Source organism: Wyeomyia smithii, chromosome 3 (assembly GCF_029784165.1).
Source record: "Wyeomyia smithii strain HCP4-BCI-WySm-NY-G18 chromosome 3, ASM2978416v1, whole genome shotgun sequence".
Taxonomy (NCBI): Eukaryota; Metazoa; Arthropoda; class Insecta; order Diptera; family Culicidae; genus Wyeomyia; species Wyeomyia smithii.
This window is the reverse complement of record NC_073696.1, coordinates 41,758,123-41,785,607: the sequence shown is the minus strand read 5'-3', so window position 1 is coordinate 41,785,607 and position 27,485 is coordinate 41,758,123. Positions and strand designations below refer to the sequence as shown.

Sequence of the window (27,485 nt, the reverse complement as noted above, 5' to 3'; positions counted from 1 at the left end):
TAGCATATGAATATAATAAAACCTCCGACACGCCCCACCGCATTTGAGTTAATTTATGTTTCAACTTTATAAAGAAGTTTAATTTACGACCCCATGAAAACAAAAAAAAATCTGTATAAATCTGTATTATATCCAGAAAATCTGTAATCTGTATATGCAGATATCTGTATGGAAAATACGCAAAAAATCTGTATAAATGCAGATAAATCTGTATATGTGGCATCACTGGGTGTGGGACTAGTTCGTCAGGGGTTTTCTTCGTCATAATTTTTGCTTCATTCTAATGACAAATATATGACGAAGAAAACCCCTGCCGAAGTAGTCCCACACCCTACCTACTTACATACTTTTTCAAGGGATCTTTCGTTTGCTTTGATCCTTTGAATCAACGTAGATGTACCGCAGTGAAAACATTTACGGCATGATTCACTACTACGACTGCATATTTAATTAGAAGAATGAACAAACAGCAATCCGTAGCAGTTTCGAACAGTTTTTTTTTGCTGAAAGGAATAGTTTCAAAACGGCATCATGGTTTTAACATCTATATAATTTTAAAACCGATGCATCATAATAAATTCTGTGTCTGACTTTCCGTTAGCGGTGTTTTGTAGCCAATGTTTGGGAAAATTGTCTTTTGTGTGTTGGTGGGAAACGAAATACACGCGCATGCGCGTTCATGTTATTGGGAAATTTTCCTCTTGCTATAAAATAACTTTTTTTGTTCACTCAAGGGAAGTGCGTAAAATTGTACGTCCTTGTAGAGACACAGAGTAATTTCGGTCGAATATGAGTTAAAACTCTAAACAGTTCAGTATCGTATTGACATAGTGCAAAACTCTACGTTTACGCCATCAATTTATCGTTCCTGCGTTCACGTGGACCCGGTTAATTTGTGTCAATTGATTCGCGTCGTAGCAGTGCTCGTGCTGTTCACCATATCCGATCATATCGGTTGTAGCGGGTATTGTCCCGGCTGGTTGTGTTGGTGCTTCCGATTGGGAAGCGACGACGTTGATTTCGTCATTTGTCACAAGATTCCGCGAAGATTCGTTAGCACGTAGAGCAGTAATTCGGCTGCCGTAGGCAGTTTGCGGTGAGCAGTGTTGTGCAATCAGTGAGAAGCTGCACTTCAAAGGGACAGATTAATTTTCTTTATATTTAAGAGTGCATTCGATCTACACTGCATTATGAATCATTTACAAATATCAACCGATCCGACGTTGCTGGCGGCAGATTTGCCGGAGTCGTTGACGACTTCGCCGTCCGTGTCTACATTTCTGCCGGAGGAGGATGCTTCCACTTGTTTACTGTTACCGGGAACTCCCAGTCCACCGTTAGATTTCACCCACCCGCTTACCCCACTGGAAATGGCGAACGTCGATAATTGTGATACTGTAGCAGGAGATGATCCCGCAGCGGAGACTAGCTCTTCGGGTAGCTCCGGAATAGGAATGGTTGGCGGTTGTACGTCGGGAGCGGGAAACCTGTTCAGCGATTACCAGCATTTGCGCAAAACTAGCGACGGGAAACTGCCGGAAAATGGACTGCATATGAATGGAACGTTGAACATACCCATCTCGAAGGATATGCCGAGCTTTGTGCACTGGAACTGGCCCCTGATTCGGAAGTGTACTTTTTTCGTGTTTCTTTCCGGAATTGTTGCCATGATTGGGATTGTGGTCACGATGATCGCTACGTTGCCCAAGTCCTGCAATCCTGAGTGAGTATGTTTGTGTCGTTTGAAAATTGCGTTTGCTTTCAAGAAAACAGTAATAATGGAATAAATATGTACAGCGTGTGTGTACAATTATAGATACATTCATCTATTTAAGTAAAAACTAGCGAACGTATTCAAGAAAACGTTAAGGACGGTACAACAACGAAAAAAACGAACATTTTTAGTGAATTGTATGAAGAGTAAAATCTCTTACTCTATCCTACTTATATCCGTTTTTGTCAACATTTATATAGCTATCAAGTTATCTGGAGCAATTTTCCACTTTCGCAAGTAAGAAGAGAAATCTAAGCTTTTCTGCAATCAACTAAATACGACACTAAGACTTCCTCTTTCTAAGAGAAATGTTTTTGTCTTCACAGAACAATCTGTACATCCTGGAGGTAAAAAAGCACGGTTGTCCGCTGGACCATTATTATAAAAAAAATTGTCCATCAAATTCAAGTATAGGGGTCAATTCATAAGGTCATTCTACACCTCTGGTTAAATTTTTAGAAAAATCCACCGATCCAGATCTCGAGAAATCTCAATTTCAGTGTGTTAGTTAATAAATTTCAAAATAATTCTTATTCGATTAATGCAATATCATCGAAATTTATCCAAAAACTTGCCCAAATTATTTTATGCCATAATATACTTGTTGGTGTTGTTACAATTTTGATAATTCATCACTGACTTAACTCTCCAAATTGACTTAAGTATGTTATTTGTATGGCTTAGTAGCTCTAGTTTAACTTAAATGTTACTCTCTGTGAAGTGAATGTTGAAAAAATGAATCATTTTGTTTTATTACAAATCAAACACACATAAATATTCACACACGTATACATATAAATACACAAATTTTAAAAATTATGTATTATATTTTCTCTATTAGACAGACAAGCGCTGCTAAATGTATGGCTTCTACTACTTTATCAAATTTTTAATTATCAGTGCGATCTCCAGGTTCTGGATAGTGGAAGAACAGTGTATAATAATGGTTTTCTTTTTGTCTCGAGCATGGGTTCAAAGAGACAATTTCTGATTTTGCCAGCAGCTGAGAAAAGCTACAACTTCCGTTCTTTTTCAAATACCACATCACTAACCCTAGAAAGATAGTCTGCGCCAATTTGACTCCTCGCTTTAGTGACATTACCCTCTTCGTTTTCAAATAGTGCGAATATGTTCACGTTTTTCAAAAAACTGATTTCTGGTATTTGTTGTGTATCGATGTGTTACCACCATAATGATCACTCAATATTAAATTTTAAACAAAAACTTGCATTTTAAATTATTTGAGATTTATGCATCGATTTAACGTCAAAATAAGATTATTTTTCCAAGGCTAAGTAAGTACCCTGCAGAGACACTGGGAGAAGCTTACGAGCCTGTTCATTTCAACGTGATTTGGTAACTGAACAAAACTCCAGATTTACAACTATCGCTTATTGAGTGCCTTGATTGAGTATAACAGTAATTACATGTGTTAGCATATACTGCCTTTCTTGCATGGTTGACGTAAAAACCAATATGCCCAAAATGCACTTTTTTGTTGATTCGACTTTCTTGTTCTAAGATAAACACAATAATACACACTAAAAGAAACTTTTTTGTTCCGAAACATTCGAAAAATATTAAAAATACGTAACTACGAATTGGTTTTACTCCGTATGAAATGAATTGTTTAAAAAATCGTATTATTCGATACACAAGCAAGGAATAGGAGGCTAAATTCTCTTATTGGATATATATTTTTTTAAATCACTCTTTCTAACTAGGAAAATATAATACATAATTTTCAAAATTTGTTTGTAATATATATGTATACTAGGGTGGGGAATCGTTATATGAAAAAAACGAAACTTGATAGCAGAAAGCCAGAACCAAGTTTTTTTGTTCTATTTGGGGCCCCAAACAATCCTGAATTTATCGGAAGTCGATTGGTTTTGTCTCCGCTTGGCGCATTGCATTTTAAATTTATATGGAGATTTGTATGGAAAAACCAACTTTTTTGCATTATCCATTCTAAAGAGCTCAAAATAGCTCAAACCATAGGTTTCATGACTTCAAATGGTAAGTTTTTTGATGCCTAACAACTTGGCTGAAGACACTTAAGAGCTAGGGTGTGCCAAAAAAATACTAGAGCTGTTCAAAGTTAAGTATGTCGAAATTTATGTTGCAGATCATTTTTTCTGCCAACACTGCCAGTGTACCGGCGTAAGTCAGATTTCCATCAGAAGTAACCTCTGAAACACGTTGTAGATTCTATTTACGCCTAGAATATTGACCTTAATTTGTTTGCTTGGTCCAGCTGAGTGTATAAACTCGTTACCACAGGTTACTTCTGATGGGAATCCTACTGACGCCGGTGCATTGGTAATGTTGGCAGAAAACAAGATTTTCTTCAATTAAATCGACATACTCAACTTTGAACAGCTATGGCTCTTCTTAGGTACATTCTAGCTCTTCAGTGTCTTTTGCAAAGTTGTTAGGCATCTAAAATACTATACTTGAACATAATGTAGTGCATTATTAGAGCATTATTGGGCTCTCTAGAAAAAGTTAATGCAAAAAAATAGGTTTTCCCATATAAGTTTTCATACAAATTTTAAATGCGATGCGCCAAACGAAGACAAAACCAATCGACTTCAGATAAGTTTAGGGATGTTTGGGACCCCAAAAGGAATCAAAAAAACTTGGTTCTGGAAAATCGATCATTTTTCCCCACCCTAATGTATACATGTGTGAATATTTTTGTGTGTATGTGAGTGCATGTTTGTGTGTGTTTGTGTGTGGGTTTGTATGAAACACAACAAGTTGAATTAAACCAGAGCCACTAAGCCATACAAAAAACACACTTAAGTCAATTTGGAGAGTTAAGTCATTGGTGAATTGTCACAATTGTAACAACACCAACAAGTATATTTTTAGTATATTTTAGTTTTTAAATGAATTTCGATGATGTTGTATGAATCGAATACGGATAATTTTGAAATTTATTAACTAACACCCCTAAAATCGAGATTTCTCGAGATCCGGTAGGTAGATTTTTGCCTTTCTCCTAGAAAGGTATAGCAATCACCTGCAAAACCGAAAGTATAAAAGTGATCCAAAGGGCCGAATGGCATATAACACTCGACTCAGTTCGACGAGCTGAGCATTTTCTGTATGTATGTATGTATGTACGTGTGTGTGTGTGTGTATGTGCGTGTGTATGTGCAGAGTTTTATTCTCATTCACTTTTCTCAGAGATGGCTGGACCGATTTTCATGAAATTAATTGCAAATGAAAGGTCTTGTTGTCCCATAAGACTTTATTCAATTTTATTGTAATCGGATTTTTAGTTTGGAGGTTATGTATCAAAATGTAAAAATCATGAAACATCATTATCTCGCAAACTACACAACCGATTTGATTTGAACGATCAGTGTCAAATGGAAGGCCTGGTTACCCCATAAGACCCTATTGATTTGTTTTGCAATCGGATTATTACTTTGCCTGTTATGTTCAAAAATGTGAAATCCATCTATGAAAAGGAACATATTCCGAAGACTACTTGGACTCATTCACTTTTCTCAGAGATGGCTGACCCGATTTCCACAAAATTAGTGTCAAATGAAAGGTCTAGGTGCCTCATAACACCCTATTAAATTTTACTGTAATCGAACTGTAACTTCGTCTGTAATGTACCGAAATGTGAAAATCACGAAACTTCATTATCTCAGTAACTACACCACCGATTTGATCCATATTATTATCAGATGAGCGGGCTAGTTAAGGGTAAACTAATGAATTATGATTGAACACGTGGTTTCAAAGTTTGGCTGCCCTACACGTTCTCATTTCATTTCATTATAATCGAACTTTAGCAACCGTTATGTATTAAATTGTTAATAAAACAACGAAAGTCTATTATCTCAAAGATTACATGACGAATTTGAACATAACTAGTGTCATACGAACGAGTCATCTCTCGAACATACACAGTAAAGAAAATTTACATTACTTTAAAACCACGTAATATTCCGTGTGGCATTATATTCACATGCAAAGTAAATGAATATATTGTGAATTTGCATGCATATTTATATTCGAAGCTTCAAGTTTATATCAATAAACGTACAAATTTACGATTCTGTATTGTACATTATTTACGGTGTGAAATTGTATATGTTTTCCACTTTATGTGCTAGAAATCGTTATGTGCTTCCATTTGTATTTGTTGTAAATTTCATTTTTTGGTACTGTGTACAAATAACAAACTTCATAACGATTTGATATGTGGCTCAAAAGGAAAAAACAGAAATTCAAAGACTAGTTAAAACTGTACCTGCTTTTGTCGATATATGTGGCCTCAACATAAATTAAATGTATTGTACGATTTGAACGTTCCAAATTCATTGATTCTTTGCGATGTGTTTAAAGTCTGAAAATGCACGACGAATCGGCCATAGGATATGATCAAAGTCAAATAACAAATCGTTTGAAATGATTGGTTTTATCGAAATGACAACATCCCCGACTTTTGGCTTCTGTACAACACCTTAATACTGAATATATTCATATTGGGTGGTATTCGGTCATTGTCAGCAAATTTTCTGGCATTAATTTGACACCGGAAATACTCATATTGGGAGGTATTTAGTTATTTTGGTTGTTTTTCCAGAAATTAAAAGTGGTCGTCTTTAAATTCAAAATGGTGTCAAGGGTCAATGTTTGGTTTCTATGCATCCTCTCGATTACGGAAATATCCATATTGAGTATTATTTGGTCATTTTCGACTGTTTCCTATAAGTTGCCATTTAGCGATTCAAAATGGTGCCTGAGGTCAATTTTTAGCTCATTGCATTATTCTGGTTCCATAGATACTCATACTAGATGGTATTTGGTTATTTTAGGCTGTTTTTCACAAACTGGAAGTCGCCATCTTGGATTTCAAAATGGTATTTAAGATAATTTCTGGCCTTTGAGCGTCATTCCGGTTGAAGAAACACCCATATTGGGTGTAATTCGATCATTTTCGGTTGTTTCCCAGGAACCGTAAGTCGCCAAACTGAGGTCCAAAATGAGGTCTGTGATCGATTTCAGCTGCTGTGTATCATTCTAGATCCGGAGATACTCATGTTAGACGGAAATCGGCCATTTTTGGCTGTTTTCCAGAAACCACAAGTTGCCATCCTACAATTCATAATGGTGTTTGAAGTCGATTTGTGGCTCCAGTGCATCATTACGATTCCGAAAATACCCATATTGGGTGGTATTTGGTCGTTTGCCGCTGTTTTTCCGAAAACGGAAGTCGCCATCTTAGAATTCAAAATGGTATCTGTGGTCGATTTTAGCTCCTCCTCCTCATTCTTTATCCGGATATTATTATATTGGATGGAAATCGGCCATTTTTGGCTGTTTTCCAGAAACCGGAAGTTGCCATCTTACAATGCAAAATGTTGCCTAAGGTCGATTATGGAATATAGTGGTTACCACTAAAAACATTCACCTGCCAAATATGGTTCCATTTAGTTGTTTAGTTCGCGAGATGTGCAGAGATTTGTGCAGAAATATGTGCTTCTGGAACCATATGTACCAACTTGTTACCCTTTAAAACATCCACATGCCAAATTCGGTTTCATTTGCTTGGTTTGTTCTTGAGTTGTGCAGAAATGTATGTTTCATTTGTTCTGGACCCCTCTCTTACAGAAAAGGGAGGGGTCTCAAACTATCATAGGAACCTTTATCGGGACCAAAAACTCCTTCATACAAATTTTCACATCGATCCGTTCGGTAGTTTTCGAACCTATATGGGTCAAACAGACAGACAGACCGGACTACATTTTTATATGTATAGATTACAACATCAATATTTTAGAACCTAAAGAGTGAATATACATTTATTGGATTGAAGCGTTCATGTAAATCTATTTTCACAAATAAAAGTTTGAATGAGAAAGGCTGGGTCTGACCGCTAGGTGGATTAATTTAGGTTTTTAAAATTTTAACCAGAGGTGTAAAAAGACCTCAAGAATTGACCCTCTTACTTGGATTTGATGGACAATTTTTTCTATAATAATGGTCCATCGGGGCACCGTAAAAAGAAGATCTGAAGTGAATGTGTTGTTCAGGACTATTTCAGACTATTTGTTATTCAGAACTATTATTCAGGACTCAAGAATTGAGCTTTCATTGATACGATGATTCTCTAAAGATTAATCCTCTCAAACGGTTTACTAATCGAAGACACCAAACAAATGGGCTTATCCGTTTCTAATATCGAAATAAATTTCATACTCTGCCATTATTTGGGAAAATATGCAATCTACAACATCTTCAATAATACTGGTCGACACAAATAAAAAAAAGTTGCCCTAATGCCCAAAACAGTTCAAAAGATTACAGCTTTTAAACCATTCCAGTTTTGGTGCCTCTAGTGTATGCAGTAGTACATCAGAACTTCACAGAGAAATTGCTCGCCACGCTCGTCGCTTCAACGTTCGCTTACGAGCAAACTCATTTAAGTCTCTGAAAAGTTATTTTCCTTAAGGGTACGATAATTTACAAGAATGGTTGAAAAGCTATAATCTTTATTTTTTTCCTTGTTTGAGACTTCATTTTCTACAGGATTCTAAATTAGAATGTTGAACACTCTCAAGCTACTGAGCAGATTTTTTGAGCATTCTGTTCATTGATTACGTGGAAACGAGCAACATTACAAATTATTGAAATAGACTTTGTTGGTTTCTTGAGACAGCTCGACAGCTTCCAAAGAAGTTTTGAATATGGTTTCAAATTTTCACCTTTAAAGTTCATTTCTCAAACGAGTAAACCTTTATTTAATTTAATTTGTCATTTATATGGACACCTGCATTCATGTTTTCGTTCAAAAAAGTATCTGAAGATCAATTAAATATTTTCGAGCGATTGCAACAGTAAAAATAATAATTTTTAATATTGTTCTTGAACTGAGTTTTAAAACTTTCCCGATCAGCCTTGTTATAATCAAATGGAAGGCTCTTAAAATTTCAAACTGTGATATTGAAAAAGTTACCAAAATCAATTAAAAACAAATAAAATAGACTAAGGAATTTTAGCATTCGTTGCTGAACGATTCAAAATTGTTTGAATTGATATACGAGGCAAATATTAAAAGTTAAAATCGGTACTCCTATATTGAAATTTTGCAGATCCGATTCACCGGACCTGATTTTATTTTTTCGCTCAGAAGTACCGGCATGAACACTAAAATTTAGGAGAATACTTATTTTTGTTACAAAATTTCCTTTCTCTAGTTTCTATGCGTTTCGCTGCCATCTGTCTTCCAAAATCTGTTTTTTGATTGTCGAAATGATTTTTTTCATTTAACGTTTCACGTGGATTACTTAGGAGGTGGGAGGTACGCAAATGATCTTGGTTTTAGAGTCGTTATCAGCTATATTTGTAATAAAATTAGAAACGTTTCTTTTGTAGCTTCTGCATTTTTTTTGGAACGGTTCTTTAGACATTCCATTCAAAATTCACAGGTAAAATAAAATGTATTTTTTCGTTTTCTCTCATTAGAAGAGGTACTTTCACGTTTCATGTGCGCTAATTCAAAATAATTTTTCATAAGCTTTGTTTTATTTCATTGAGGTACTTTTAACTAAGCTAGTAGCTAAATTTGGAATTGGTTTTGTCTTAACCCAGTTCACAAAACATATTTTTGGTAAATGATTAAATGTGCTAAAAGTGTCGAAAAGGCTGGCTTTGGAGCCTTATACAAACTTCAAAAAAAATCAGGGGTGGCATTGCGCAGCTCGAATCGAACGATTTTCGCTATTTTCGAGTAGGTCACATACTGCCAGTTATGCTTTAAGCTTAAAAGGAGCTGTCATTATCATTTGTCCTGCGGCTAATCTAACCCGCATAATCGAAAAAATACGAAAAACTAAACATAACGCCCCCCAGCGATCATTTAGTTTTGTTCGAGTTGCTCGAAACGAAATGCGCAATGTCACCCCAGATTTTCAATAGTATTCGGAAAGTTTTGGATGTTTCATAAACACGAGAAATTAACTTCATCCTTCTTTTTGCGCAAATGTCTATACATATGTAACACCTGTTATAATATTGTTACAATATGTATGATAATTCACGAGGAAAACGAGACAATGTTATAACATGTATAGTTTTAAAAGGACTACATATTTTTTTAAACAACTTTCGCCATATAATTCCGTACCAAAGTCATGGTGACTAAATAGTGACATTTGTCGGTCAAGGCCCTATGTTTACTTTTCTTGATAGGTATTCATTCAAACCAAAATAGATGATTACCAAAATCACTGTGACAATGTTAATAACTTATTAGTTTTCAAAAGGTCACACATTTTTTTTAACAAAACATTTCATATATATTTTCTTACGAAAGTTACAATGACTTACTGTGGAAACTTTCACTATGAACGACTTGTTTTATGCCATTCTAACTTAAAAACCTAAATTAATCCACCTAGCGGTCAGGCCCAGCCTTTCTCATTCAAACTTTTATTTGTAAAAATAGATTTACATGAACGCTTCAATCCAATAAATGTATATTCACTCTTAAAAAATATTGATTTTTTTAATCTATACATATGAAAATGCAATCCGGTCTGTCTGTCTGATCCATATAGGCTCGAAAATCACCGAACCGATCGGCGTGACAATTTTTATGTAGAGGTTTTTGGTGCCTATAAAGGTTCCTATGATAGTTTGAGACCCCTCCCTTTTCTGGAAGGAAGGGGTCCCATACAAATGAAACATAAATTTCTGCACAGCTCAAGAACAAACCAAGCAAATGAAACCGAATTTGGCATGTAGATGTTTTATGGGATAAAAAAATATGTCCATAATGTTTTGACACTCCTCCTTCTTTCGGAAGGGAGGGATGCCATAAAAATGAAACCCAAATTTCTGCACATCTCGAGAGCTAACCAACTAAATGGAACCAAATTTGGCAGGTGAATGTTTTAGTGGTAAAAAATATGTTCCATAATCGACCTCACGCAACATTTTGGATTGTAAGATGGCAACTTCCGGTCTCTGGAAATCAGCCTGAAATGGACGATTCCCATTAAATATGAGTATCTCCGGAACCAGAAAGATGCACAGAAGCTAAAATTTGATCACAGACACAATCTTGAATTTTAAGATGATGACTTCCGGTGTCTGGCAAACAGCCGGAAATGACCAAATACCATTCAATATGAATGTTTTCGGAACCAGAATTACGCCCAGATGACAGAAATTGATTTCACAGGCAATTTTTCAGTTCAAAATGACGACTTTCGGTTTCTGAAAAACAGCCCAAAGTGACCAAATACCACCCAATATGAGTATCTCCGGAGCCAGAATGTTGCAAGAACACCACTATGAATTGTAGGCTGGCAACTTCTGGTTTCTGGGAAACAGCCAAAACTGGCCGATTTTCGTCTGACATGAGTATCTCCGGATCTAGAATGATACACAGCAGCTGAAATCGACCACACACCCCATTTTGGATTCTATGTTGGTGACTTACGGTTCCTGGGAAACGGCCGAAAATGATCGAATAACACCCAATATGGGTGTTTCTTCAACCAGAATGACGCTCAGAGGCTAGACATTATCTCAAATACCATTTTGAAATCCAAGATGGCGACTTCCGGTTTGTGAAAAACAGCCTAAAATAACCAAATACCATCCAATATGGGTATTTCCGGAATTGTTATGACGTACTGAAGCCACAAATCGACCTCAGACAACATTTTTAATCGTAAGATGGCGACTTCCGGTGTCTGGAAAACAGCCGAAAATGACCAAATACCACCCAATATGAGCATTTCTTTGACCAGATTGACGCACGGAGGCCAGAAATTGTTCCCAAATGCCATTTTGAAATCCAAGATGGCAACTTCCGGTTTGTGAAAAATAGCCTAAAATAACCTAATACCATCCAATATGAGTATCTCTGGAACTAGAATGATGCAATAGGCTAACAATTGACCTCAGGCACCATTTTGAATTGCTAAATGGCAACTTTTAGGAAACAGTCGAAAATGACCGAATAATACTCAATATGAATATTTCCGTAATCGAGATGATGCATAGAAACCAAACATCGACCCTGGAAACCATTTTGAATTTAAAGACGACCACTTTTAGTTTCTGGAAAACAACCGAAATAACTAAATATCTTCCAATATGGGTATTTCTGGTGTCAGATTCATGCCAGAAAATCTGCTGAAAATGACCGAATACCGCCCAATATGAATATATTCAGAATTAAGGCGATGTACAGAAGCCAAAAGTCGAGGATATTGTCATTTCGATAAACTCAATCATTTCAAACAATTTGTTATTTGACTTTTATCATATCCTATGGCCGATTCGTCGTGCATTTGCAGACTTTTAACACATCGCAAGGAATCAATAAATTTGGAACATTCAAATAGTACGATACCACATTTAATTTATGTTGAGGCCACATATATCGATCAAAGCATTTCTTTTCTTTCCATGACTTTTGAGCCACATATCAAATTGTTATCAAGTTTGTTATTTGTAAGTTCGAGAGATGACTCGTTCGTATGACACTAATTATGTTCAAATAAGTCATGTAGTCTTTGAGATAATAGACTTTAGTTGTTCCATTAACAATATAATACATAACGGTTGCTTAAGTTCGATTATAATCAAATAAAATGGGGGGCAGCGTATAGGGCAGCCAAACTTTGAAACCACGTGTTCAATCATAATTCATCAGTTAACCCTTAGCCTGCTCAGCTGATAATAATATTGATGATATTGATAATATTGTTAGTAGATAATATTGATAATATTGTTGTAGATAATATTGTGTAGTTTCTGAGATAATGAAGTTTCGTGATTTTCACATTTCGACACATTACAGACAAAGTTACAGTCCGATTATAGTAAAATTCAACAGGGTGTTATGAGGTAGCTAGACCTCTCATTTGACACTAATTTAGTGATAATCGGTTCAGCCATCTCTGAGAAAAGTAAGTGAGTCCAAGTAGTCTTCGGAATATGTTCCTTTTCATAGATGTATTTCACATTTTTAAACATAACAGGAAAAGTAACAGTCCGATTGCAAAACAAATCAATAGGGTCTCATGGGGCAACTAGACCTTCCATTTGACACTAATTTTATGAAAATCGGTTCAGCCATCTCTGAGAGACATGAGTGAGATTAAACAGTCTCCAGGACACGTTTCTTTTCATAACTTTTGAACCACAAGTTCAATCTTCATAACATTCAAAAGTTAAGGGTTTTTAAGGTAGCCCGTTCATTTGAAATTTATTTTGTTCAAATCGGTTGTGTAGTTTTTGAGATAATAATGTTTCATGATTTTTACATTTTGATACATGATCCTAAACTAAAAATCCGATTACAATAAAATTCAATAGGGTCTTATGGGACAACTAGACCTTTCATTTGCAATTAATTTCATGAGATTCGGTCCAGCCATCTCTGAGAAAAGTGAGTGAGAATAAAAATCTGCACATACACACACACACACACATACAGAAAATGCTCAGCTCGTCGAGCTGAGTCGAGTGTTATATGCCATTCGGCCCTCTGGAGCACTTTTATACTCTCGGTTTTGCAAGTGATTGCTATACCTTTCTAGGAGAAAGGCAGAAATGTAAATAAATTGGTCTGTTTTACATTCACGGTGCTCCCTCAGACCGTTATTATAAAAAATGCACCAAAGGATCTGAGTATACCATTCGATTCGTTATGATGTCCTGAAAATCTGGTCGAAATTTTAAAATCGTCGTACGGTACATTTTTGAGTAACGCCCTTTTGAAAGTCGTAAAGTAGAAAAAAAATGATATAAAAACGATAAAATACTTATAGTAAAACACGTTTCTCAACCATCATTTTATGAAATACTTTCCAAAATTGGTGGAAAAATTTATTTGAAAATCCCATAGTGCAACTCGAAAAATCGTGAACGTTCTAGATTTGACTGTGGAAAATTGATTTCATGTACTCAATGTCTTCAGCAAAATTGTTTCATAGAACAAGGCCTTAAGCAGGTATTAGACGAAGCAAATATTTGCTATTTTTGGTACGATTTTTATTTGCACAAAATTAAATCTTTCAATACAGCAAATATTTGCTTCGTCTAATACCTGCTTTACTTTTGGCGTATTCGGTTTTTCGATTAATCAACCTAACAGTTAGATAAAAAAAATATTTTTTCTGATTTTCAATGTACCAGATTGCTTCCTTTAGCAAAGTTACGGAAAAATTTGAAGGAAAACCAATCGCTGAATACTGCGACGTTCTATCTGTACGTTGGACACGACAAAATAGAGTTTTTTTGTGAAACACCCCTCTTTAAGGGGTTGTTTCTACCAAAAAAATTTTTTTCTTGTCATTTTTTTTATTGGCTTAAATCATACTAAGAGCGGGGTCCTAGTGTGGTTGGTAACGTCTCCGCCAACCACGCTCGACGCCTGGGTTTGAATCCCACCGCCGACAAAGGTGTCGATGGTTGTGAGGTGGCGTGATCCACTCACAACCAACCCAACTGGTCTAGATTCATTGCTAGCCGACACCGGGAGATTTTCTGAGGTGAAAAATTTCTGGGATCACGCCTTCCATCGCATGAGAAAGTAAAACCGTTGGCGCCGGTCCGTTAATAAAAAAACGGGTCGTGAGTTAGGGTCCTGGGTGTGGAGTCGCCTCCCTGGGCGTCGGTGATTGGCCACAACAGTGGCGGAACTAGACCGACGGAAAATAAGCGAGAATAAAAAATAAAAAAAAAATAAAAATCATGCTAAAACTATCCTAGAATCAAAATCTACATCGCTCAAGTACTGATCTAATCTCAAAATTCGTTCAAATCTCTTTTTACCGAACAACCTTCATGCTCCAAAAAAACATTTTTCGTTTATTTTGGTGATGCTCGTTTTTGTTTTTAATTTCGAGACTTTGTAAACTAGTAGAAGTAACCTATGATCGATATCGTGTTTCAAATTTGTAGTATAGAGGTCGCTGCATCAAGTTTCGACCTTTACAGCGTCTCTACAGCACGTGTTTACTCACAATTTCCATTTGTTTAGTCGATCAGCCGTTCTCGTTATGTACGTTCTTTGTTTGAGTTTTTCGTTACTTTTCAACTGTGAGTTATACTCGAAAGTACTTAAATATGAGTGACAAGTTTGAGTTTTGCGTGGGATCGGACGCCAATCGCGTCAAAGTCACAGAGCGTCGCATGTCTGATACCACGAAAGAGCGTAGGCGCAGCCTTAGATCAGATAAAATAAAAGGAAGAAGAGGAAGATAAAGCCCAGAAAGGACAACTTTACGACACAGAGGTAGCTGACTGAAGGTTAAAAAATTATTGGGGGCTTTACTGTTGTGATTCTTAAGATTTATAGCATTTTGAAACTTTAAACGCGTTTTTCTCAAAACCATGTTTTCAAAATCGGCGAGCAGTAGAACTGAAAAAGTTTACATCCGATTGACTTGCAATTTTAACTGTAGCTTCTTCATTAGATTATCTAGTGAAGTACACACGATTTTAGCGATTGAATAACAGCAACTAAAGTTATAAACAATAAAAGTCTATTTTTTTTGTCGAAACTGAATTTTTTTTCAAAACCGTTGCCATTTTGCGAAGAAAATTCTAAAAATATAATCATGTGTACTTCACTAGCGACACTTATGTAGATAATGCAAAAAATTTTTGTTTTGGTTATAGGTGGAGTTGGGCACGACTTCTACTGCTCTCTGCGGAACAACTTTTAAAAAAAGCGGCAATCGCTGCACAGCCGCCATTTTGTAACAAAAATAGTAGTAAAAATATTTTTTCTATTCTGCAAGAGTTGCACAATCCAATGATAGGGTAATGGGGGTATTTTGGCCCACATGCATATTTTGGCCCACCCGGTAACATTTTACGCATTTTATCTGGTAAATTCAATGAATATTAGAAAACTGTGCATGCAACATTGAATAACACACCTAAGAATCATACTACACTATAATTTTCGGCGAAAAACTGGCTCTAGGTAGAGTTATTTTGGAATTAGTTCATACATATTCAAAGTCATGGCTGAGTCAACCCAAAGTCAAGAGGAAGTGGTAATATACAAGTCAACGTCCGGAAGCTATTGTAACAAATATGTATGCTTTTGAAACAATTCGTTGTTGTAGTAACCTCAATAAAATGTCATAGGAACAGTTTGTATACTCTAACATGTTGGAAAAAGTTGAAAAAGTGGTTAAACGCATGGCCGAATTATGTTTGCCTCTTTCTGAAGCAAACATATTTTGGCCATGCCCAGTTTTGACATCTCTTTGATTACCGTTCGGCCGTTGCACGTGAACAAAGATGCAGCTTGTGACAATTTACAGGTAATTACTTCTTAATTTATCACATTTAACGATATGAAATTATATGAGAATGCCTGTCAAACCGCTATAAGCCAAATCATTTCAATTTTAGATGCCTGAAATTTACAAAAAATAACAGCAGAAGGATGTTCTCCTCAAACCCACTATTTTTGCTCTAAAAATACCGATGATGATCTTAAATATAAATAGTCCGAACTATTTCCATACACGTCTGTAGATATGAAGGTGGGCCAAAGTAAAAGTTTGGTGGACCAAAATATGTTTTTAGTACTTCGTAGAAATTTAGATATTTGTAGGATATTTTTCAATATATTGCATTGTTGAACGGTGCATATTAAAATAGACACTTAGCTTTTAACAATGGTATAATAGAGTCGGTATTTATGTTGAAAAATTGTGTTTGTTTCTAATGAACTGTGCGAACACTTCCCAAAGCTGGCCAAAATACCCCCGTTACCCTATACTGCTTCTATACCTTACATCTCAAATGTCCTGAAAAAATTAATGAAAAAAACCTTGTTTTTTGAGCATTTGGTAGATATAACCCCTTACAATCATTTTTTGTCTATAACATTTTCTGTGATTGTCAAAACAATAAATTTTACAAAGTCGTGAGTAAAAGCTTAGTTGAATGGATAAAATATTAGAACGTTAAGCTGAAATTTTGCATGGGGACTTTTTTCGAGGAGACGAAGCTTTTGAGCCATACCGCTAAACGATATCCGAAAAATCGATTTCCACTGGCACCCTAACGCTCATGAATTTTAATCATTTCCATTTTTGTCTGTTCTCCTGGTTAGAATTACTTTGTTAATTTCAGCCAAATTCAAGATCATCTTATTTATTTTCTTGGTATCCGGAGCATTTTCAAGCATTTTCAGTAGCTTCGGATTCCTTAGTTTGCTTTTTTTTCGAAGGATTTTTTTTTCATATTTGAGACGAATTTTTTTTTGTTTACTCTGTACCAAGAATTATTTTCTAGCCCTTTTTGGTTTTGTTTTGACCATGTTTTATTATGACCTTTTCTATCTAATTATAGCACTTTGAACCATCATTTCCATTGACCATTGACCATTTTACTTGTTCTGTTCTTTTGATTCAGTTAATCTTGAAATCATGCACTCATATTTTTCGTAAATGTTTCAAAGTGGTTCTATCCAAGTTCGGAGTGTTTCGTGTCTAATAAGTTGGGAATGACAACTAACATCCATTTTTAAATTATTTGTATATTTTATTACTTTGTTAGCATTTTCGTTTTTGATCACAACTGTTACTTTCAAGAAATTTTCATTTTTTTAGCTGAATTAAGATTTTTCGTTTAGCAAAGGCTGTTTAGAAAAGATTCGAGGGAAATGTATAAATGCTTTGTTTTTGATTTTTTCTCCCCTTGATTATAAAGTTGTTTTTATTACTCTCGACGTATTTTTGATCACCTAAAGCTATTTTTTAAAAAAATACAAATTAAGGTTGATTACAATGTCTAATTTTCTGAATATATTTTGAGCTACGGGCAGGCATTTTGATTTCTTCTGGATTTAAGAGAATGTTTTCAGCTTTCTTTCTACCTTTTCAAGCAGTTTTAAAGTTTTGTGAGGTAATTTTGGGAAAAATTTTTTATTGTTCTTTTCGGTGGGCCAATTTAAGCTCTTATCTTTTGAATTTTACTGTTTTCCTGAGAGCTGGATGAACTGAAACATAATTGTTATTCAATTTTTATTTTGGAATTTCAGATTTTAAACTGAAGTCAAAATAAACTCTGTTCGAAATGTTTCAGTCAGTTAATTCATCGGAGCGTTTCTATCGTTTAATCGTTGCACAGTTATGTAATAAGTTAAGAAGAAAAGAGAGACTAGACAGTTCAGGAGGGTTTAGTTACATGCATGAACTTTTGAAATTTTTGGGATCGAATTTCGCATTCTTTCAGTATAGCGCTTTTTATTGTCCGGTGGTATGAAATTTGCGAAGACGGAGAATTGTATGATCTTTCTCTTATTCATATTATTTTTTTTACTTCCACAAACTCACAAACTCAATAAACAATAAATTGAAAAAATAGTACGAGGGTGGTATCCAAGACACGACCGCATGTTTGACGTAGGACTACGATAGTTTTATATTTCATTTAAAGAAATCAGACTTTGTTCGATTTGACCACATTTCACTTTCGACACGGTTTGACTTTGGCACACATGAGCCAAAAACGAACGGTTATGTTTAATCTTAATTTATAGTTTTCTTGTTTTGCTTTTGAACAATTCAAACTCAACAACCACCAAGAGAAAGGCATTTTGTCCATTATGTTGCCGAAACCGAAACCAAAATAGACATGATCAAAGCAGTACTTGATACCGTGCTATACTTCTAATTACTCGGAAGGGTCATATCAAGTGTCTAAGTCGTTGAGGGCTTCATGCGGACGTTGCGTTCCAGATACTTCCAGATTATTGAGCCTAAATCCATCAAACGACACCTCTAACAACTTACAATCCTAAAACTAGTTCATTGGTGGCCACATATTGTCAAGGTCATATGCCACCAGAAATTCATAGAAAGAAAAGCGTTTATTTTTAAAAATAATTTAGATTATTTATTTGCAGACATCTATTTAAGAAGAAAAAAATACTGTTTCTTACATTGATGAATACCTTTCATCCTAATGCAGTCAAATTTCTTTAACACGCGAAAAGGCAATTTTTTATATAGGTCCTAATTAAGAACGATTCAGTAGAAAGCAAACTTCCTTTCATCTTCAATTGCGCTTGTGAAAGATAGCTCACTCACCGATTTCAAAGCAGTATCATTATCAGTTTCTTACAACTGCTTAGCAAAGAAGTCACTTAAAAAAATCCTGTGTTTACAAGTTCGTTGGAAAAGTGACGATAAAGAGTTGCAGTTTTTAGTGGAAAATCTATATTCACAAAAATTTTGAAATTGACATTGGAATTTATGAGGATGTAACATGTAACAGTCATTTTTTTTTTCATTTTAGGCCACTTGAAACATTTATTCATTAAGCAGAACCAGAAAAAAATCAATCAATTTTAAGATACCAACGAAAAAACAAACAACAAAATGCCATATTTAAAAGTCAATAAACAATAAGTTAATAAACCTAGCTCGGTTTGATAAACAACATTAACCTCTCCAACTGATGTTTGCATATTACAAGTCTGGCAATGACAGGTTGTGTTCATATGTTTAGTATCTTTACACGGTTGTGTTTATATGTTGTGTTGTGCGACAGTTTGTTAATATATGTTTAGTAATATTTTCCTGCAGATGCTGATGTAATATTTTTGTAATTGAAAAATATGAATATGTATGTTTAAAACCTAACGTCAAGATGCATATAATTTGGGTTTTTTCTATACCACAACCGCGTAATGCAACTAGGATTGTCATATTGAATTAAATTTATTTAACTGGAAGAATATAACCATCAGTACAGCTTGAACGAGCTATCTGAAATATCTGTTTAAAAATCTTTACGAAGCATATTGGTTTTCTATTGTCTTTTAAATAGCCTCTAGTTGATCATTTAAATAAATCTGAGAAAAACAGAGTGTAGAATTCGAAAAGACAACAACCCAATGCAACTTCTAATTTTAGGAATTTGAAAGAAGTTTTTATCACTAAACATGGATATGAAAATTACTACGGTTGCAGTTCAAATGCCATCTACTCGTCACGACAACCAAAAGGAAACGAGCAACGGGGTAGCAAACTTCTGATTAGTAGAATGTTAACACAACTTTTGTTGAAGAGATATTTTAATTATTATATAACATTCTTTCGCAATATTCTACCTGTCGATTAAGACATCGGCGTTTGAAATCTGTTCAGGGATAGTAATACAATAAGCACTTTAAAACGATGAAAAAACATCTGTTGCAGCTATAAAAGCGAGCTCGTGATTGGTTGGAAGCTTCGAAACTGAACTATAAGAAGTGGATTTCAACTGAACTTTTTACTAATTTACTGTTCATCGTACAATGTACAACGAACAATGATATGCCAATTATTGTATCACATGCTTTGGCAACCGTCGTCGTTCGATCAAAGCATTGGTGGTCAAAATCTGTTCAGTTGTAATCACATATTGGATGCAACATCCATCATCGTGATATACTGTTGCGTACAAAATTATTTTATCCCCGGTCGCACAGTGTAGTGTGCGAACACGCACCACAGTACGTCGACAGCAGCTACATTGTTTCCACTTGGCTTGACTGCACACAAATGGCAATCGAGTGCTACTGCACTGACGACGAGCGACCGTCTTCTCATACATAGCCGGGGCAGTACTGTTGCCTGTGTCAGCATGTTTTCTTTCGAGACATCAGTTTTAATAACATTCTCACAACAGATCGTATAATTGTCTGATAAAGGAGGTTGTTACTTTGTAACTCTCCGAAAAAGCTTTACTTTCAAGACATTAAAATAGTCTAGGTTCATAGAAGCAAATGTTAGTTGACCTATTGGGACGGGGAGATTCTGTCAAATTTTTTTTTGCCACTGAATAGAGGTTGTCATAGCAGGCAGTTGGTGTCCACTCATGAAGTCTGTGCCAGGAGTGCTCGCATGTGATTGGTACATTGTTCGTGAAAATAAGACCTTGAAACTTTTCATCAATTTTCACTGTTTAAAAATTAAGTAACAATGATATATGAAGAATCACAAAATTGTCCATCGTTTTATCAATCCAACGGCATATTGATTATTGTGATCCATCATGTGGTTACATCAGTATTACCATTTAAAATCTTTCATTCCGACGTTACATCTTGGTTTTTAAATTCCTCAGAATGTATCTCGATATAGTGCGGTTAGACGTAGTCCTACGTCAAAAAATCTAACACCTTGTAAACAAGCCTTACTAAACTGTCAAAAAATGCGGTTATTTTCGTGTGCTTCTTCTTCAAATTTTTCAGACTTATAGGAGCGATCTTTTCTTTCCAGTTTCTACAGAAGTTTTTAGCCACTTTGAGTTAACTATTAAACCCTTTTAATTTCTCGTTTCTCATTTCGTTTCTTTTGAGTGGTTTACAACAATATTTTAAATCTATTTTTGATTTGGCCATTTCTGTATTCTAGAATCTATTTTCAAGAACTTTCGGCTATTTTTTGTTTGACTGCCAATTTTGTTTTGCCAAATTTCGTCCTAGTTTGGATTTTCAAGTGTTGTTGGGGTCCACGCAGATTTTTCTGTTCATGCGAAATGTGGACAACTCTCTAGCTGAAAATAATTTATTCAGCAAATTTTGTAACAGACTCTGAAAAAAGGAATAAAAAAAAATAGAAGGATTGTATGCATGACACGATCACACGGTAGGGGTGAGACTACGTAAAATGTTTTTTTTTTTTTGACGGAGCCAACTGGAGACTACGTAAATTATTTTTCATCAAACTCTGCAATTATATGATTATATCGGTGCGGATATTGTACGCGGTCTTTCCATAATGCATTTCTGCGATAACTGAATGAAAATTGTAATTTCATTATTCGGCTTTTTTCAAGCAACAACTTTTATATGCAACACATTATTTAAAAGGATGTAACGTCTTAGAAACAAGATTATAATTCGACATTACAGCAGTATTTCGAACTTCTTATTCATGTCTGCCACCAGTTTACGTCAGAACGAGCAGAATATTCCTCCAGTCGCAAATCGGCAATATGCAACACGTAACAGTTGCACTCTTGATATCTGCTTCCATCTGACACGAGAATAATTCGAACGTATGTGTTATATTGTTGCGTATGTGAGAGCTCTATCAGCTCGGATCCGCTGGATGCCAACACGAAATGAGACTCATTTTTCGTACACTCGTAATGCAAAACTGGGACAAACTATGAGAACTTAATATAGAGGCGGAGTTAGTTAAAAGATAGCTCTAGAATAAATATCAGAACCAGAAAAAAACGGAGCTCGTGATTGGATAGCCGCTGTTTTTCCAATTGATGATTAGTTATTTTTTCAGTGTTTGCAATTGGAAAGATTACACAGTGCAACAAAAATTTAATTTTTTGCGCCTTGGCTTCTGTATATGATTTTTTTAAGTATTTTGAGGGAAAAATAAATTTCCCTGAGTTTGGACCTATTTCACTATAAGAGACAACAATGGCGCCATTTTGAACTTTTGGTAAATCGAAAATTCTCAATTTTTTGAGCCTCCACTTCGAATTTTCAATAGCACAAGACTTGAAAATGGCTAATGTGTTCCGTATGAAAACTCTACTTTTCGTTTGTTTCAAACAAAAATAGCTTTTTCACAGGTGACGCATTAACTATTTTCGAATCTTGTGTTTTGGAAAATTTGAAGTGGTGGCTCGAAGTCGGCTATTTGTGGCCTCAACACAGTTTCATCTTAAGTTCCATGAATTTGTTAAGGGGTTATATACTTTCTTAGTTTAAAAAAAATCGAATTTTTTTTTATTGCATTATCTTAACCCTCTTGTACCCAAGTTATTTTTCAGACGGACTTAGGTAAAATCAGTAAGGATCTTTATTAACATTTTTGAAGTATTTATTGAAGCTTTTTAGAGGTTTAGCAGAAGCGTTTCTGACAGCGGCACTGGTTAAAGTACGACTTCTTGTGAACATTTTCACAAATTTTCACAAAGATCTGAGCAATAGAGAGAAAGTTAGAGCGATTTAAAGCGCGCCTCTTCACGGCCGCATAGGCTAAACATGAGCCCTCATGCGCGTTTATCTCGGTATGGTGTTTCTCAAAAAATGATTTTCCTCATCTTTTTTTAAATGTTCGTTTTCAAATTCCCCAGTCGTTGAACGATCGTTCAGATACCTGGCACACTTCTAAACTAATAAAATGATATGAGTTTTTTAGTTTCTGGTGTTCTGCTGGGTCACGGTGCTCCCACAGACCGTTATTATAAAAAAAATGCACCAAAGAAACTGAGTACACCATTCAATTAGTTATGACGTCCAGATGTCAATCACAGAAAAAGTTATAGAGAAAAAACTTATTTTAAGGAAGGGTGTTCCACAAAAAACTCTATTTTGTCGTGTCCAAAGTACAGATAAGACATCGCAGTATTCAGCAATTGTTTTTCTTTTAAATTTTTCCACAACTTTGCTGAAGGAAGCAATCTGGTATATTGAAAATTAAAAAAATATTTTTTTTATCTAACTGTTAGGTTGATTGATCGAAAAACCAAAAACGCCAATAATAGGGCCTTGTTCTATGCAACAGTTTTGCCGAAAACATTACATAGTAGAGTACATAAAATCAATTTTTCCTAGTAAAATCTAAATGATTCAAACGATATTTTTCGAGTTTAGACCACTGTGCACTGTGGGATTTAAAAAAAAAATCTTTTCATCAATTGTTATTGTCTCGAAATATAATACTTGGAATGTGTAAAAACTATTTTGGAAGTTATTTAATGAAATCATGGTTGAAAAACGTGCGTTACAATAAGTATTTCGTCTTTTTAAATCACTTTTTTTGTACTTTTCGACCTTCAAAAGGGCATTATTCAAAAATGTACCGTACGATGATTCTGAAATTTTTACCAGAGATTCTGGACCTCTTATCGAATCGAATGGTGTACTCAGATTCTTTGGTGCATTTTTTTTACCGCAAACCTCTGAAGAAAAGTGTTTCGGTGAAACGGCCGTTACTCCATAAATAATTAGTATTTGTTATGATGAAACGTGTTTTTGTGTTGTTGAACAGCTGAGCTTTCAGAAAATTACTACTTTTATGCAATGAAAAAGGTGCAACACGCTTAAAAAATCAAAACATACCTCTTTTTTCTCGAGCAAAAAGGTATATAACCTCTTTAGTAATGTTTCGAAATCACGAAAATAAAATTCATGTTAGTTTAAAAAATTTCATTTGAATATAACATCAAACTTATACAAAATTTTCCTCTCTTTGTAGTGTCGCCTGGTATAAGGGATCGGTTTTCTACGAAGTATTTCCGGCCAGCTTCCAGGACACCAACGACGACGGTCTGGGCGACATCCATGGCTTAATCGGACGGGTCGAGTATTTCAAGAGCCTAGGCATTAGTGCCGTTCGGTTGAATTCAATTTTTCCGTCTAAGCACTATCCGGATCACTTTCAGGACGTTACGTCACTAACTGCGGTTGACGAAGTGCTGGGAAAGGTTGAGGATCTGCAGAAGTTGGCGGCAATGCTGCACGAGAGAAACATTTCGCTGATTTTGGATCTGCCCATCTATCCGTTTGTGGATCACCTAAACCCACCGTCGTTGGATATCGATCATTTGCCGAATCGAACGGATGATGTTCCCACTAGTGAGTATCTTCGGTTGGCTAGATCCGTTGGGATGCACGATCAGGAGAACGTTATCACCAGTGTTATACGTTTTTGGCTTGCTAAAACTGGTGTTGATGGGTTTTACATGAAAGGATTAGAGCATTTCCATGACGACCCACTGCTGTTGGAGAACATTAAAGAATGGAAATACACTCTGGGAGGAGATCGAATCCTGATGGTCAGCAAGCAGTTTATTGAAAAGGTTCCAGAATCAATCGTTAGCCATGTGCTCAAACAAGTTGATTTGGTGGACGTTCTATTGGACGTTTCAAAAGGAGCTGAAGCTATCGCCAACGCCGTTAAAGATGTGATGATTGATGATAAGATAAAGAATGGTGTCGACCGTCCATGGGTTCACTGGAGTCTGGGTGGCGTGAGCGAACGGCGGTTATCTACCGGACTAAGTCCTAATGCTACTTTGGCGGCTACGCTGATGCAGTTAATGCTGCCGGGAACTGCCAGTATTTTCTATGGTGATGAAATTGCTCTGGAGGAAGCAAGTGATCCGAATGGGGAACACGTGGAGACACAACATTTACACCATCTGGCTGCAATGGCATGGAGTGGCGATCAGTTTACGGGACGTGGAACTCTGCCTTGGCTACCGAAGAGTGCTTCCGCTTCATTCCATCATCTCGACATTGTACTGGAGATGATTGCGTTGCGCAAAAAATCACCTTCGATTTATTTGAACGCTGTAACGAAAGATGGCCAAACATTGACAAACACAGACATAAAGTCCAGCCAAAATGATATAGTTGTGATTGAACGGTGGTACCCGAGAAGGAATTCATTCGCCGCAATCTCCAATCTTGGATCGAAAAACGTCTCTCTTGACCTGACTGCAATGTTTTACAGCGGGGAAATCGTAGCTGGGACAACTGGCATCAGGGAGCGTGTTTATTTTGAACGTTTCGCTGTGAATGCTTTGGAAACGGTCATCGTGAGATTACACAAATAGAAACTGACCTGCTGACGCTCATTTGTTTTTGATTCAGTTTTGATTTTATTCTGTGGATTTTTTCTTATAAAGAAGAAAATTCAAATAATAACTAACCTACAAGTAGCTTTACTTTACACCTTAAATTGTTCTGTACATATATCAACCATAGCTGTGTTGTATAGAGCAAAGAGAATGTTAATAAAAATCTATTAAAAATATCTATAGGAAAAAAACATAACGATTACTTTACTACTCCCTAAAACAGTTCGTACTCGTGTTTTGTTGTCAGTAGTTTCCCTACGTTGATTGATACCATCGTTTCGCTTTAAACAAAGAAAAAAATAAAAATAAAATATCGCTTTAAATAAAATTCAACACTATCCTAATCCAATGCGCTTGTGCACCTCAATTACTTATACCAATGTTCCTACAGTAGGTAATTTGAGCAAAAACGTACCATTATCAATCTACTTGCCCCTGTGGTGTATTTTGTGTTTCATGTCACTTCCAGAAAAAAAGACAAACTGCATAAAATGTTTTCCCTATCACACATGCACTCCGTTTTCCGTTCAGTATTAAATAAATATGGCGACTCACTTTGAGTGTAGAATTCCATTTTCTGTTCAGATTTTGTTTTGCTTCACTTTTCAAAATAAGCAGGGGTCTTTCTCTCCATCATCGCGACCGACGAATACTTATCTATACAGATTGTTTGTAAACATTTCGATAAGAAAGTTTTATTGCTTTTACTTTACTTCTTGTTTTTATTCTAATCATTAGTCTTGTCCTCCTTGTGTGGCATTCTATATACTCTATCTATACTAGCGATCAAGAATGTATGTTTTTTTTTTGTTTAATAATCCTTTGCGAACTACTTAGCGAGTAAATTTGGCACGACTTGCATGGATATTTTGTGTTGACACCTTGAAGGATTAAACACCGATTTTCTGTTTTCAATCATGCCAAAAACGTTTAGGAAAGAACTTCAACCCGAAAGATAATTTCTTATGTGTGAATGTGTTATGTCATTTCTCTTCTTCTCGAAGTCCTATTTACAGTTAGGTTTTTTTTTCTCTCACTAAAACTAAGAAAATACAACAGAACTAATTTTGCCTAAACAAACAATTTTTTTTTTGTTAATAAGAATCCTGAGTTATTTCCTCTAAAGAAAATATTCTGATTAATGACTACTCTGCAGTACGATATTCTTTTTTCTTTTTATCTGATTCCAAAATTGTTACATCGATCATCGATTGTGATCGTGTCGAGCTTCGGAGATTTACAAACACGCAGGAAAGCTTAAACTGATGGAATTACTGGTCGCGTCTAACGAGTCTAGTATTGAGGTACATACTAGACAACTATGACATCGTGCCAAAACAAAAAAACCTTCGGGAAGGTTATCGATTTCTTACTAGCGAACGAAACTGTAATGGTCCATTTCATTAAAATGCAACTAAAACGACAAAAAAAAAACTATTTAGCTTAGCTTTAGCATGACACAATGTGTTTCCGAACGTGAAAGTCTATCGTTTTTATTCTCTTGAATTGTTCCAATCTGGTGCCGCTTGACCGGAAAGTCAAAGCTGACCGAGGATCAGGCACTGGGTTGCGAGGAGCTGTAGCTCTTCTGTTTGGCCGGTGTCGGGTCCATGACGTAGTTGTTACCCTCGGTTGCTGTTTGGCCAGGTAGCGGAGGTAATTTGTCATTCGGATGCCGATGGCTGACGACCGACGATTTGCGTGGCTTGGCGAGCTGTGTTGTGCTGAGACCGGACACCGGGTACTTGGACTTGTGAGCGGTCAGACTCTGCTGGTTGGGGCTGGCGGGCGTACTGAGCATGCCGGGGGGGCTAACGTTTGCCGCTTTGCTAGGATGCTTGGGCATAACGAAGGCACGGGTCTGCTTCAGCAGGGAACGGTCGTGCATGAGGGCAGATATAAGAGGAAGATCTAGATTTTTGCTTTTTTCCCGAAGGGTTTTTATGTCGATGGAAGTGTTGGTGCTGAGGGTGCTGAAATCGAAATCGGGGTACTGCTTTCGGATTTGGGCTTGCAGCTTGGCGCTTGGTCCGGTTGGTTTCGTGGGCATGGGCTTTGCGGGTACTGGAATTGTAAGCGTTTAGTA

General features: G+C 36.0%; 2 protein-coding genes across 4 annotated transcripts in view; one reads left to right on the top strand and one right to left on the bottom strand.

Annotated features, from left to right (window-relative positions):
- Positions 1-707: 707 nt before the first annotated feature.
- On the top strand, positions 708-25,595 carry LOC129727958 (neutral and basic amino acid transport protein rBAT-like). 2 transcript variants are annotated; one of them, XM_055686278.1, is made up of 3 exons: positions 708-1,096; positions 1,167-1,723; positions 24,013-25,595. In XM_055686278.1, the coding sequence occupies exons 2-3, from the start codon at positions 1,191-1,193 to the stop codon at positions 25,373-25,375; spliced, it is 1,896 nt and encodes a 631-aa protein (XP_055542253.1). In that variant the 5' UTR covers positions 708-1,096; positions 1,167-1,190; the 3' UTR covers positions 25,376-25,595. The 2 variants fall into 2 exon arrangements, with proteins under 2 accessions (XP_055542253.1, XP_055542252.1); XM_055686277.1 differs by having other exon boundaries at positions 708-1,723.
- The window catches only part of LOC129727956 (protein expanded), a 97,072-nt gene continuing 94,983 nt past the window's right edge, over positions 25,397-27,485 (bottom strand). For both annotated transcript variants that reach the window (XM_055686274.1, XM_055686275.1), the window contains exon 6: positions 25,397-27,463. In XM_055686274.1, the coding sequence (XP_055542249.1) occupies positions 26,955-27,463 (509 nt within the window). In that variant the 3' untranslated portion in view covers positions 25,397-26,954. The remainder of the gene's footprint in view (positions 27,464-27,485) is intronic.